At 37.9% G+C, this 14,589-nt stretch overlaps 2 protein-coding genes and 1 pseudogene across 2 annotated transcripts; all 3 read right to left on the bottom strand.

Annotated features, from left to right (window-relative positions):
- Window positions 1–270: 270 nt before the first annotated feature.
- LOC104095163 (uncharacterized) lies at window positions 271–828 on the bottom strand. The gene has a single exon (XM_070181381.1). It carries the CDS (start codon window positions 701–703, stop codon window positions 446–448), a length of 258 nt encoding a protein of 85 aa, XP_070037482.1. The 5' UTR covers window positions 704–828; the 3' UTR covers window positions 271–445.
- Window positions 829–6,230: 5,402 nt separating this feature from the next.
- Window positions 6,231–6,629, bottom strand: LOC117276509 (uncharacterized). The gene has a single exon (XM_033655830.1). The coding sequence runs from the start codon at window positions 6,627–6,629 to the stop codon at window positions 6,231–6,233; it is 399 nt and encodes a 132-aa protein (XP_033511721.1).
- Window positions 6,630–10,924: 4,295 nt separating this feature from the next.
- Window positions 10,925–11,499, bottom strand: LOC104095165 (uncharacterized; annotated as a pseudogene).
- Window positions 11,500–14,589: the final 3,090 nt, after the last annotated feature.

The raw sequence follows: 14,589 nt of genomic DNA, 5'->3' as shown, positions 1-14,589 counted from the left end.
TTTAGTATTGTATTAAACGTTATGTTTTTAAATTTAAAGGAAATCGTGGGTTATTGATGTTGTCGGCTTGCTTAGTACTGAGATAGGCGCCATCACGACATGTTAGAATTTTGGGTCGTGACAGTATTGATCTCACATCAAGAACATATACTATCATCAGAGACGACTTCTCCATTTCAGAATTCAGATCATAAAAATAACATTCAATATTATTTGCAAGCATGTTTAAGTGAAGCAATATACTAAGTAAATGATTTGTCAAACCATCAGTTTATCAACATATCAACAGCATTCCATAGTTTTACTTATAATTCCTCCAAAGATTTCGAAATACACGCTTCTCTTGAGGTCGAATGCCATAAAATTATATTCTATCTACAATCATAGCCCTACATTCTTTTCTCTTTCTAATAACAACTATATATATGTTTCTTGGAAAAAATGATCAGTTGGGACCCCAACAGCTCAAGTACATAACTTTCCTCAAAGATTCTTCAGATTGTTTTGCCTTGTCGCTCCTTGCAATCAGTGAGGAAGAAGAAGTAGAAAGCTTCTTAGCTTGAGAGTAAGATCTCATGTTATTCTTTGCGTGCTGAGCAAAGGACCTCAAAGGGTAATTCCATCTACAGAAACCTTGATCTTTTAAAGCTTCCACTGCTCCAACACTGGCTGCTACTATCCATGCTTTCCTGTTTGAACTCATGATTTCTAAATATATCGTACCTTTCTTAATTTTCTGTTTTGTTTTTGATAGATGAATATTGCTTTTGTTTCTCTGGTATTCTGATACAAGTTGATTTGATGATTTTGAAGATGATGCTAAGAGTTTGAAGCTAAGGCTGAATTTATAGGCACTGAAAAGAAGTGGTGGTATTAATAGAAAAGGACATTTTGGAGTTTCCAAAGACGATAAACCAGTGGCTGTTTGACGAACTGTGTGCTCTTTACAGCTGCAGCAAGTGGTTTTCTAGTTATTTTATGGGAAATCATTTACGTACTGATTTTTTCTTTGTTTATCAGAGGAAGTAGTTAGACGGTTGGACTCTAACGTACAGGGGTGGTTATGCTGAGAAAACGGTAATTAGTAATGCAGTGATTGTAAAAATTTAGTAATGTAAGGATGACACAATATAGAAATTATTTTTGTTAAATAATTAGTGATATATTTTATATTAGCATACTATCTATAAGTTTACAGAAGTTTAGGAGCTTGGAACCTCTATGGTTTACAAATTCATTTTACTTGTACGGAGACCCTACAACATTCAAATAAATTATACACCAGCCTTCCAATTTGACATATTTTAGCTCAAAGTGAGTACTCATATTTGATGCTTATGTTAACTTACATTAATTATTATATATGATTAAATAATAAACTGAGTTAGGAGTATGTATTATGTGTAATAAATAAGTAATAGTAAACGGTATTCCAAGGAGGAAATTGGACACGTTTTGTTGTTTACCAGAAAAACGGTACAATTCAATTTATATCGTGGTTTATAGACACGTGGGTTAGATTAATCCGATAAAATAAAGTAATAAAGAGCAAAGCAAATAAAATAAGAATAATTGAAGAAAAGACAAGCATGAACTTCAGATTGTACACACCGGGTTCAAGAATAATTGAAAAACCTCGATAACACTAGTATAAAGCTTGAGAAAAGAATGTTAGTCTTTTGCTATCAATATTTCTTGATGTCTCACAATTGAATGAAAGCCTCTATTTATGCTAGAACTATAAGGTATATGGTTACAACTTATGCCCCCTTAATTACCACAATTAATGTTATAATAAGAGGTAATTAAAGGTAATAAAGCATAATAAAAGCTAATAAAGGCCGGTGGAATCTCGGGGTCTTCTGTAATATTTCTATAACGGTCATATCTTGAATTGCTTCTTATTCGGCCACAGGTTTGCATCTGGTTTCACCATGGTTGACTAGTCATTATTGACATGTGTCGCTTCATCATTCATCCAACTCATGAGACCGATTTTTATCGTATACAGATAGTCCCCACCACTTTTCGGTTACTCATTGTGCCCTCGTCATTGCCTCATTAAAAGTCTTATCGGAAAAATCCAATCGGGATAAAAGCCGGAGGAAGGAATAAAGAGTGCAGAACTTAGGGATTCAGATGATAATTTTGCCACTTATTATTCTTTCTTCAATGACCGGTTGGAGCTGAAGAAGTGTCGTTATCACAGACAACTTGATCTCGGATTTTTAGTGTCCACCCACAAGTTTTCTTTGAGTTTTATCTCTTCGATTTTTAGTTGTACCTCTTTGATTGTTGACTCTTGGGTTTTTATTTGTACCCAAAAACTTTTCTTTGAGTTTTTGACTCTGCGATATTTAGTAGTACCCGAAAACTTTTGTAATCTCTCAGCCATCGAGACCGGTGATGTTAATGACCAGGAATTTTATACTTTTGATTTTGATAAAGTCCGGGAATTGAATGCATCGGGTTAACTTTACGATGGGGAAACAAGGCATCCGACCTTTTGCCATTTAATTTGATACCGTTATAAGAGAGGGCCCTTATATTTACGGTGCTTATGAAGAGGACGTCTCATGTTCATCAGGGAACAATTGTTCGGATTGGTAATCCTTTTTTACTTCTAAGTATGAGAAAATATTAAGAATGATTTTGTTCATTCAAAGATATACAAGAATGTTTTTAGAAAGTGTAAGTTTTGCTTCATTCCATTCCTTGAACGTACACAGATGTTTATAACTTTGCATATAGGATAGTTTACAGGATATAAAAAAAAATACCTTTCAAGAGAATGGTGACGAGGCTAACATTTATTGGGTCTAGTAGTTCTTGATTCTAATTCCTTCTATTTCTTTCCAGACTAATCTAGCAGTGCTCAGTCCTTTATCTGGCAGTCCCCAGTCCTTTTCTTTATTCCGGAGCCAGTTCGGGCTATCTCCGGCATCTTGTACAGATTTTTCTGGAGCCATCTTCAGATGCTTCCGGTACTTATTATTGCGGTTTGTGCTGTTCTAATGCAACAGTCCCAAGCATTCATAGAAATTATTGTCTTTCATCGAAGTTATTTTTCGGCGACTCGCCTAGGGTACGCCCCTGCCTCATGTCAGTCATTAAAATCCTGATGGGTATGGTTCAAACTGGTATCTGGAATGCCTCCAATCAAAGTTCAATTGACTTTGATTCCGGGCTGTAGAAGATGTTGATTTACTTATTTGATTGTCTTCTTCACGAATCTTTGACTCGTATCAGTTATGAACATCTTCCCATGTGCTTGAAATTCCAACAAACTCCCATTCAGCTTCCTTGAGGCATCGGAACTTTTGGGATTAAGACCATTGGTAAATGTTTCCGCTGCCTATTCATCCGGTACAGCCGTTAACAACATTCTCTCTTTTTGGAATTGGATCACGAACTCTCGTAGAATCCCCGAGTATCATTGAGCGATTCTAGAGCATTTTAGGATCTAGGCATGAAGTCTGCAAGCATGTCATGTTATTTAAGTCCGCATTATTAGAATTGAAAAGAAAAAAGATAACAAAAATAGCAAAATTAGAATAAAGAAAAGAGACATCTAGAGACGATGAAATATTGATTTCATTTCATTGAATTGAATATATGAGGGTTTACATCAAAATCAAAAGACAATAAAGTAAAAACATTCGAGTTACACCTTAAAATAACTCGTAATGTAGAACAAATGGCAAGACTGAACTACCGGGACTCCTGTCTGACAGGGAATGGGGTAGCTTTCCAACTCTGAAACTTGAAATCCAGCCCCATATAATGCACTTCGGCGTTGCTCGTGCCTTTGCCTGGCTGGACCATGTGGGACTCATATAGCATTTGTTTCAAGGCTTCACAAGTATCATCGATTTCTTCAGCCGTGAAGACCTCTTCTTCTTCCACATATTTTGGTTTGACAAACAATTGGGCGAGATGTGGAATGGGCTGGGACAGGACCCACCCTTTTCCTTTGCGCTTATCATCCCATTTTCTATCGGCCTCTGTAGCTCAGAAAGCCATACCGAAAAACTTCTCGCTGGCGATTAAAGTAATAGGCTCTGTGATGCCCTGCATAGATATCCCAAGCCCCTTTCTGGGCTTGTACCCATGTCTAATCATTTGAGTGGCGACCATGACCGAAGCATTAGACAAGCAAGGTTGAGTTAGTGGGGCCCCTTTTTCACATTGATTGGCGACCATAATTTCGAAGGCTTGGTATATAATATGCCCGCTGCCTTCCCTACCTTCAAGACACGGGACTGAAAGGTCCCGGTAGATGGATTTCTCATCCTCTCCATAGACAATAATTTCTTGATTTTCATATTCAAACTTAACCATTTGGTGAAGAGTGGAGGGAACAGCTCCAGCAGCATGAATCCATGGTCTACCCAGAAAGAAATTGTATGAGGTTTTCATGTCCAAAACCTGGAAAGTCACCTCAAAATCCACAGGGCCAATAGTCAGAATCATATCAATTTCCTCTATTTTGTCTCGCTTGACCCCATTTAAAGCTCTCACACAGACGTTGTTAGCCCGGACTCTTTCTGTTCTAATCTCTATTCGCTAGAGTGTTGAGAGAGGGCAAATATCAACCCCGAAACCACCATCTAACATCACTCTCTTCACATAATAGCCCTCGCATTTGACAGTCAAATGGAGGGCTTTGTTGTGGGCGGCTCTCTCTGGGGCAAATCATCGCGGCTGAAGGAAATCCTATTGACCTCAAAGAATCTTTCTACCATTCTCTCCAATTGTTCAACAGAAGTATCAATCGGGACATATGCTTCATTCAGTGTTTTCAGGAGCATTTTCTGGTGTTCATCCGAACTCAACAATAGAGACAAGAGTGAGACCTGGGAAGGAGTCTTCCGGAGTGGTCAACTATTGCACATTATGAAGTTTTCATCTTTCTAAAGAAATCTTCTACTTCCCTATTGCTTACAGGCTTCTTGGATGGCAACCGTTTATCCCTATTCAGTTTGGACTTCTTTAGCCTTTCTGGGTTATGGTACTTCCCAGACTGATTCATTTCATTCACTTCTCCCATGACCTTTTTCCCTTTGTATGTAATCACAGCTCTGTTGTAGTCCAGGGGACTGCGGTGGGATCTTTCATAGGACTCTGTGGTGCGCGACTGATAACCACGGGCTTAGTCAGTCTTGGTTAAATTATCGGCCCCCGCGCTACATAGGTCCCTTTTTTCACATACAATCTTGGTACATTCAGCGTAGTCTTCCTTTCCTCGAATTTCTTGGGAGTGTTGAGGATGAGCTGTTCTTTTCTCGGAACCTTGGGAACATAGAGAACCACGTTCTTAGCAGGTTCTTCCCCGGTCTTTGTTTCAATAGCTTGAGGAACCGGGATGACTTTCTTCTCGGTTTTGGCCTGTTTCACCGCTATTTTGGGTCTTGCCTCTGAATCGGCGATAGCAATGATCGCCTTCAATGCTGGATCAAACTCTTCATCATCACAAATCATTCCAATGAATGGACCATTATTGTGAGCTGGTAATGGATTGTTAGTCACATTAGGGATCTCTTCGTCCCTTAGCATAATTTGTTTTTCTTCTATCAAGCTTTCAACCGCCCTTTTGAGGGTCCAACAGTCTTATGTATTATGGCCTTCTACTCCCGAATGGTAAGCACATCTGGTTCTGGCCCTGTATGATGGGGACTCGTGATTCTGGCGGTTGGGAGGCACATGTTGCAATAGACCCAGTTGGATTAACTTTTGAAGCAAACTGGAATAAAATTTACCAATATGGGTGAAATTGGTTCTCCTGGGAGGCTCACGAGGGCGTGGATAATGTTGATGTATGTTGTGTGGTAGACGGGGGTTATACGGGGCTTGGTAGGGATGGTTATTTCTAGGAAGTAGAGCTCGGACTTTGTTGTTATGGTCGTACGTAAGGTTGGGCATTTATCACCGCATAGTGAGGCGGTGCCACAGCATAGGCTACATCTTGGTGTGGATAATAGTGTTGTGGGGCTCTTGGCGGAATGTAAGAGTGATCACATGATCGGCGGGGCCCTCTTGAATCTGAAGCCATCATGGCTCCCTCTTCCCTCTTTTTACGATCAACCAAACCCCCTGAACCGTTCTGGATGGCTTGGTAGGTAGTTTCAAGGCAGCTTGACTCAATATCAGGCTAGTTTTCAGGCGTTCTCTATCATTTCCCCGATTTTGATTGCCTCAGAAAATGGTTTTCCCATAGCGGACATCATATTCTAAAAATAATCAGCCTCTTGGGCCTGCAAGAAGACTGTAACCATTTTCGTCTCGTCCATAGGCGGTTTTACTCGGGCGGCCTGCTTGCGCCATTTGATAGCATACTCGCGAAACCTTTCCGCGGTTTTCTTCTTCAAGTTAGACATGGAGTTTCTGTCTTGAGCTATGTTGACGTTGTACTGGAATTGTCTGACAAAATCTCGGGCTAAATCATCCCATATGTGCCAGTGGGAGATTTCCTTATCCATATACCATTTCGAGATGATTTCTGTCAGGCTTTCTCCGAAATAGGCCATCAACAACTCTTCTTTCCCACCAGCCCCACGTAGCTGATTGCAGTATATTTTTAGATGAGCAATTGGATCTCCGTGCCCATCATACTTCTCGAACTTTGGCATTTTGAAGCCGGCAGGTAGATGAACATTTGGGAACATGCACAAATATGAATAGGAAATACTTTTTTGGCCACTCAAGCCTTGCATGTTCTTCAAGCTTTGTTCTAAGCATCACATCTTCCGAGCCATTGCTTCCTGCTCGTAGCTCCTAACTGCTCTTTCTTGTTCAATTGGGGACTCATATTGTGCTTGTTGAGCGTATGAGTCTGGAGTAACATGAATTATGTCCGGCTGAAATTGCGGGCCTTGGAAGGTGAATGTTGAAGGCTCAAAGTATGGCCTGGGCACGCTTGGTTGTGCCATGATAAAGACCGGTGGTGCAGAGAATAATGTTGACAGTGCTCCATAGAACGGTTCTTGGGGGCGGACCACAGAAGGCATACCTGTAGCTCTTTTCTTTCATTCATTTTTCATATCTTAATTTTTCTTTTCTTTCTCTTTTGTTGTTTTTCGCTCTTTGTTTTTCTTGGTTGTTTTTGTCACTCTTTTCTTTCTTTTTCTTTCTTATTTATTTTTCTTTCTTCTCTTTTTTTCGCTCAGTTTATTTAATGGCAATGATCGAATCCGATGGGGATTGCCTACTTATCATGACGCCACACGAATCAAGTCATTACGTAGTTCAGGTAAATAAATGCAATAATGAAAGAAAAGAAAAATTTTGGGGTTTTTCAATATGAATAAAAATCTTTCTGGTTTTTTCTATTACATAAACTCGAAGACACTGATAACTGAAAAGGAAAATATACAGACTCAAAACAAAATAACAAACAGACTTGACATGGATGACATGACAAACAGAATCGATAAGGGTAAAATATAGACTCAAAATTGAAAAATCAAGAACAAAGATGAGGCTTAAATGTTATTCCGAGAGCCCGAGTGGCTTCAGCTGGTCTTGGCGCAGGCTTTCTTGTAAGCTCTTCCTGAAAGAGCTCGAGGTCGGCCATGATTTGGCGAGCGAAAGATAGTACCGAGTGGAAGAACATAGCTCGAGTCATATTTTTACATTCATGGCATTTTATTGCCACGTAGTCGGCTATTTCCTTGATTCTAATCTTGATAGTGCCTTTCTCCTGGAGTAATCACATAATCTGTTGCTCCCGAACTTCTACTATTTACATGGCCTCGTTGTTTTGGTTTTGCAATTGCACAGCGCTTTCTTCTAATTGGTTAATCAGTGCATAACAATGTTCTCTCTCGGCCCTAAAGTCTTTCATTTGTTGACCCATCTTGTTTTCAACAACGGCCAACTCTTTCCTTAAGATCGCCACTTCTCTGTCATAGCTTTGCTTCACCTGGTGGACTAGCCTTGTTTGTTCTTCTACATCTTTTGCCAACTTTGCTCGAGCTTTGCCAAATCTTTCTCGGCCTTTGTCAGATCAGCTGCATAATCATGCAATTTTTGCCTCAAGTTGCTTATGATTTTTTCGTCCCTCTCACTTCTTACCGGCGTCTCGGCGCCTATCTTCATTTCCCGAAGCTGAGCTCGGAGGGCTTCATTTTCCTGGGCCAACCTTTTATTTACCCCCTCATCTTCAACGGTTTGCAACCCACTTTCGAATTTGATGGTTCTGACTTGATGTTCTAGCTTGCTGATGGTGGTCCGGTACTCCTTCTCTTTGGCCAACCAAGCCCACTGTTCTTGTGCTGTATCAATAAATTCCTAGACATGGGGCCTTTTAGTCGGCCTTTCAGATTCGTCATTTGTTGTGATTCTCTTTCCGTACCAAGAGATGTACCCAGGTAGAACCTCGCTTTGGACAAATCTTATACTCGGGTATTTTCCCCCAAATACTGGCACTCGCTCCAATTTTGACAGACCACGTCTTCGGGGAATTGAGCATCAAAGCGAATTTCAACCACATAAGTACTGAGGTCCACATCCTTGGGAACTTTCTGACATCTTCTAAGTTGTCTCAAAACCCGGTATGGGGAATATGGCTGGATGTTACGGAGACCCATCAGAAGGAAGTAAGGACATGTGGCAGGCATATGAATAATCTCATTGACAAGGAGCCAACCTAATGTCCATTCTATCTTATCTGCGGTCAAACCCTGAAGGCGAGTGATCCAATTTCTGACTCCCTCCGGCATTACGAATCATATCACCCGCGTACCAAATTCTTCAATGCAGTTTTTCCAGGTAGAACCATAATTCATATATCGGGGATGGTGACAAAGGTGTTCGATCATCCATATTTGTAATAACATATTGCACCCCTCGAAAAACCTGACTCCGGCCTTACAGGATGTGAGGGCTCGGAATATATCTGATACGATCATGGGTGCGAGGGTACTCTTCGCCTAAGTAGTCAAAACATGGAAAATTCCGGCTACACGCAAGTCAATGTGTCCGTCCTCCCTCGGAAACACCAAAAGGCCTAAAATGCCACCATGAAGGCGAAGAATTTATGCATCTCCCACTTTGACCTGTTGCCTTTACTACAGAGCCCATTTTTTGGGTTTTCGAATCCTCCTAAATGCCCGTACCACTGGTATATGAAGTGAAACGTGGAAGCTCCACGTGCCAAACTTTTCTGTTTTGATCTGTCTACTTATTTACACTAAGTCTAGAAACTTGTGGGGAATGACGGTCCTTGGAGACACCAGGTACTTGTGTCTCAATCCTTCCATACTCCCGGCATAGCCTGACATTTCTTCCAGAGTGGGTGTAAGCTCGAAGTCTGAGAAGTGAAAAACATTGTGGGCTGGGTCCCAAAATGACACTAGTGCCTCTATCAGATCACTTCTGGGTTGAATCTTTAATAGTCCGGTGAGCGCCCCATGTATTGATTGACCCTGTCTCGTCCTTGTTTTCCCAAATCTTCCCACCACATGTGGACAGTAGAATCTGATCCATAGGGCTCATTCTGCACATTTTTAAATTAGGGTGACTGGGTTAAAACATGTGAATTTTGTTTAAGAACTGACCATGAAGAGATTAATTTTGCAAAATCCAACTTAAAACAATTCACGGCTACTTTTGCAAATACGGCCCTTCAGCACTTCGGAAGGGAAGATTTTAGGGCTGTGCTTGCTAAGTGGCCTAAAAATTGGAAAAAAGAACATAGGCGGCTATTCTTCCAAATACGGCATTTCGGCGCCCCGTCGGGACATTTATGGCTATTTGGACAAAAACGACATCACCTGATTTTATTTATTACAAAATGACAATATTTTATATTTTTGGTTATTTTTGCAAAAACGGGGCTGAACCTGAGGTTCACAACAAGAAAGAACTAATTTACAATTAATGATGCTATTACTTGAGAATATTTTGGTTTGGGCAGGCAGATGTGATAAACTTGTATGTAATATCAGTTTTTGGTGTTATGTTCATGTCTATGGGTAAGGAGATTGCCTCCATTCTCTGTCCAAATTATTTTTTGCAGTTGTACAATAGATTGGCCTTAGTCAAGCTACACTATGTAATCGAGGCTGAGGTTTATGTCCTCCTCCGTATAATTATTATTTTTGGAATACACACGTTGGAGTCATGCCTAACTCCTCCATCTTAATGATGAACTTTTGAAGGGAAAAAAAATATTTTGGAAGTACTAAGTACACAACTAAAAACAAAAAAAGAAAAAGAAACCACATATATGTTGGAGTGACGTGCTTTCCAACGTCACACGGTTGAACATAATGTAATTGTACTCTCTTTCTATCATTTTATTTATCGGTTAGAATTTTAGTACGTTTATTTAAAAAATTACTCTAACTTGTTCACTTTAATTTTTTTGATTGTATTCATATATATATTAAGAAATTCACTTTAAGTAATTTTTTAATATTTTTTTTGGTCCACAATATTTGATTATTTTTTCTAAAGTTACCCTTGGAATAAAGAACTAGGAGTATTTATTGTAATTCCAATGAACAAATTAAGGTTAATATGGTCAATTATATTGTTTATTAATGTTAAAAGGTGAATTCCTTAATTTGTGTGAAAACAGCAATAAAAAGAGTCACTTAAAGTGGACTGAAGAGAGTATTAATTAATAATAAAATTGACTATATTAACCTTAATTTGTTCATTAAAAATATAACAAATACCCCTAGGTTATTTACTCCAATAGTAACTTTGAAAAAGAGAAGTTCATTCCTTCTTGATATTTAAAAAAATCAAATAGTATGGATCACAAAAAAAGAGACCAAAAAATCAAATAAAGTCAATCCGGGGGAATATTTAATAACATTGTTATATTAATTATAGAAGTTATTTGACTAAATTATTATTTAAATTTTCCTCGTATTTTTTTAAAAAATGTATATAGATCTATTGAAACAAGCATGGATTTTGATAAAAATTGAAGTCTTCTTCATTTTCTAATGCGACGCTTTGAATTAAATTGATTTGTTGCCCATTTCGAAATACACGCTACTCTTGAGGTCGAATGCCAAAAAATTCTATTTACAATCATAGCCCTACATTCTTTTCTCTTTCTAATAACAACTATATATGTTTCTTGGAAAAAATGATCAGTTGGGACCCCAACAGCTCAAGTACATAACTTTCCTCAAAGATTCTTCAGATTGTTTTGCCTTGTCGCTCCTTGCAATCAGTGAGGAAGAAGAAGTAGAAAGCTTCTTAGCTTGAGAGTAAGATCTCATGTTATTCTTTGTGTGCTGAACAACGGACTCAAAGGGTAATTCCACCTACAGAAACCTTGATCTTTTAAAGCTTCCACTGCTCCAACACTGGCTGCTACTATCCACGCTTTCCTGTTTGAACTCATGATTTCTAAATATATCGTACCTTTCTTAATTTTCTGTTTTGTTTTTGATAGATGAATATTGCTTTTGTTTCTCTGGTATTCTGATACAAGTTGATTTGATGATTTTGAAGATGATGCTAAGAGTTTGAAGCTAAGGCTGAATTTATAGGCACTGAAAAGAAGTGGTGGTATTGATAGAAAAGGACTTTTTGGAGTTTTAAAAGCGATAAACCAGTGGCTGTTTGACGAACTGTGTACTCGATCTTTACAGTTGCAGCAAGTGGTTTCCTAGTTATTTTATGGGAAATCATTTATGTACTGATTTTTTCTTTGTTTATCAGAGGGTACGTAGTTGGACGGTTGGACTCTAACGTACAGGGGTGGTTTGGTTGAGAAAACGGTAATTAGTAATGTAGTGATTGTAAAAATTTAGTAATGTAAGGATTACACAATATAGATATTATTTTTGTTAAATAATTAGTGTGATATATTTTATATTTGCATACTATCTATAATTTAAAATATTTGTTTCCTTTTAAATAAAATAAAATAAATTCTTACTATATGGGATAGTTTTATTATTTTAGTATTTCTGACCCATATATCACTAATATTTACATTCTTATTTTACATTTTAGCCAAAATCAAATTATTATTTATGAAGAAAATAAGGAGCAATCAAACATTATATTAATTAATGCTGGATTTTTATGTGAAGAAAACCGAACGACACCTAAGTTTATAGAAGTTTAGGAGCTTGGAACCTCTATGGTTTTACAAATTCATTTTACTTGTACGGAGACCCTACAACATTCAAATAAATTATACACCAGCATCCCAATTTTAAATATATTTTAGCTCAAAGTGAGTACTCATATTTGATGCTTATGTTAACTTACATTAATTATTATATATGATTAAATAATAAACTGAGTTAGGAGTATGTATTATGTGTAATAAATAAGTAATAGTAAACAGTTTAAAGGAGGAAATTGGACACATTTTGTTGTTTACCGAAAAAACGATACAGTTGAATTTATATCGTGATTTATAGACACGTGAGTTAGATTGATCCGATAAAATAAAGTAATAAAGAGCAAAGCAAATAAAATAAGAATAATTGAAGAAAAGACAAGCCGGAACTTCAGATTGTACACACCGGAATCAAGAATAAGTGAAAAATCACGATAACACTAGTATAAAGCTTGAGAAAAAGAATGTTAGCCTTTTGCTATCAGTATTTCTTGATGTCTCATAATTGAATGAAAGCCTCTATTTATGCTAGAGCTATAAGGTATATGGTTACAACTTATGCCCCCCTTAATTACCATAATTAATACTATAATAAAAGGTAATTAAAGGTAATAAAGCATAATAATAGCTAATAAAGGCCGGTGGAATCTTGGGGTCTTTTGTAATGTTTCTATAACGGTCATATCTTGAATTGCTTCTTATTCGGTCACAAGTTTGCATCTGGTTTCACCATGGTTGACTAGTCATTATTGACATGTGTCGCTTCCTCATTCATCCAACTCACGAGAGCGATTTTTACCGTATACAGATAGTTCCCACCACTTTCCGGTTACTCACTGTGCCCTCGTCACTGCCTCATTAAAAGTCTTATCGGAAAAATCCAATCGGGATAAAAACCGGGGGAAGAAAAAAAGAGTGCAGAACTTAAGAATTCAGATGACAATTCTGCCACTTATTATTCTTTCTTCAATGACTGGTTGGAGCTGAAGAAGTGTCGTTATCACAGAAAACTTGATCTTAGATTTTTAGTGTCCACCCGCAACTTTTCTTTGAGTTTTAACTCTTCGATTTTTAGTTGTAACTCTTTGATTGTTGACTCTTGGGTTTTTATTTGTACCCAAAAACTTTTTTTTGAGTTTTGACTCTTCGGTTTTTAGTTGTACCCGAAAATTTTTGTAATCTCACAGCCTTCGAGAGCGGAGATGGTAATGACCAGGAATTATATACTTCTGATTTTGATAAAGTCCAGGAATTTGACGCATCCGGTTAACTTTACGATCGAGAAACAAGGCATCCGACCTTTAGTCATTTAATTTGATACCTTTATAAGAGAGGGCCCTTATGTTTAAGGTGCTTATAAAGAGGACGTCTTATGTTCATCCGGGCACAATTGTTCGGAGTTGTAATCCTTTTTTACTTCTAAGTGTGAGCAAATATTAAGAATGATTTTCTTAATTCAAAGATATGCAAGAATATTTTTAGAAAATATAAGTTTTACTTCATTCCATTCCTTGAACGTACACAAGTGTTTATAACTTTGTATATAGGACGGTTTACAGGAGATGAACAAAATTACTTTGCAAGAGAATGGTGACCGAGCTAACATTTATTGGGTCTAGTAGTTCTGGATTCTAATTCCTTCTATTTCTTTTTTTTTCAGGCTGATCTAGCAGTCCTCAGTAATTTATCTGGCAGTCCCCAGTCCTTTTTTTTATTTCGGAGCAAATTCGGGCTATCTCCGATATCTTGTACAAATTGTTCCGGAGCCATAGATGCTTCCGGTACTTATTGTTGCATATTCTGCTATACTGATGCAATAGTCCCCAACATTCATAGACACTATTGTTTTTCATCAAAGTTATTTTCTGGCAACTCGCTTCGGGTACGCCCCTGCCTCATGTCAGTCTATGATCCTGATGGATATGGTTCAAACTGGTATCTAGAATGCCTCCAATAAAAGTTCAATTGACTTTGATTCCGGGCCATAGAAGATGCTGATTTACTTATCTGATCATCTTCTACATGAATCATTGACTCGTATCAGTTATGAACATCTTTCCACGTGCTTGAAATTCCAACAAACTCTCATTTAACTTCCTTGACGCATCAAAACTTTTGGGATTAAGACCCTTGGTAAATGCTTCCGCTGCCATTCATTCGGTACTGCCGGTAACAATATTTTTTCTTTTTGGAATTGGATCACGAACCCTCGTAGAAACTCCGAGTTTCATTGAGCGATTCTGAATATATCGGCTTTCTAGCTTGTACTTTTCTTGATCCAGTGTGAGCTTTAATGAAAGAATCTGCAAGCATTTCAAAAGAATCAATTGAATATTCAAGTAAAATATAATACCATGTTAAAGCCCCTTTTGTTAGAGTTTTGCCAAATTTCTTTAGTAAAACAAATTCGATTTGATGCGGAGCCAAATCATTTCCCTTCACAACTGTGGTGTAAGTTGTGATGTGTTCCAGTGGATCCGATGTTCCATTAT

This window comes from Nicotiana tomentosiformis, chromosome 7, assembly GCF_000390325.3.
Source record: "Nicotiana tomentosiformis chromosome 7, ASM39032v3, whole genome shotgun sequence".
Taxonomy (NCBI): Eukaryota; Viridiplantae; Streptophyta; class Magnoliopsida; order Solanales; family Solanaceae; genus Nicotiana; species Nicotiana tomentosiformis.
This window is presented reverse-complemented; position numbering and strand designations above follow the sequence as displayed.

Bases quoted from the DNA above. Each gene is read 5' to 3' on its own strand.
- LOC104095163 (XM_070181381.1), bottom strand. From the start codon at position 703: ATGAGTTCAAACAGGAAAGCATGGATAGTAGCAGCCAGTGTTGGAGCA.
- LOC117276509 (XM_033655830.1), bottom strand. From the start codon at position 6,629: ATGCCAAAGTTCGAGAAGTATGATGGGCACGGAGATCCAATTGCTCAT.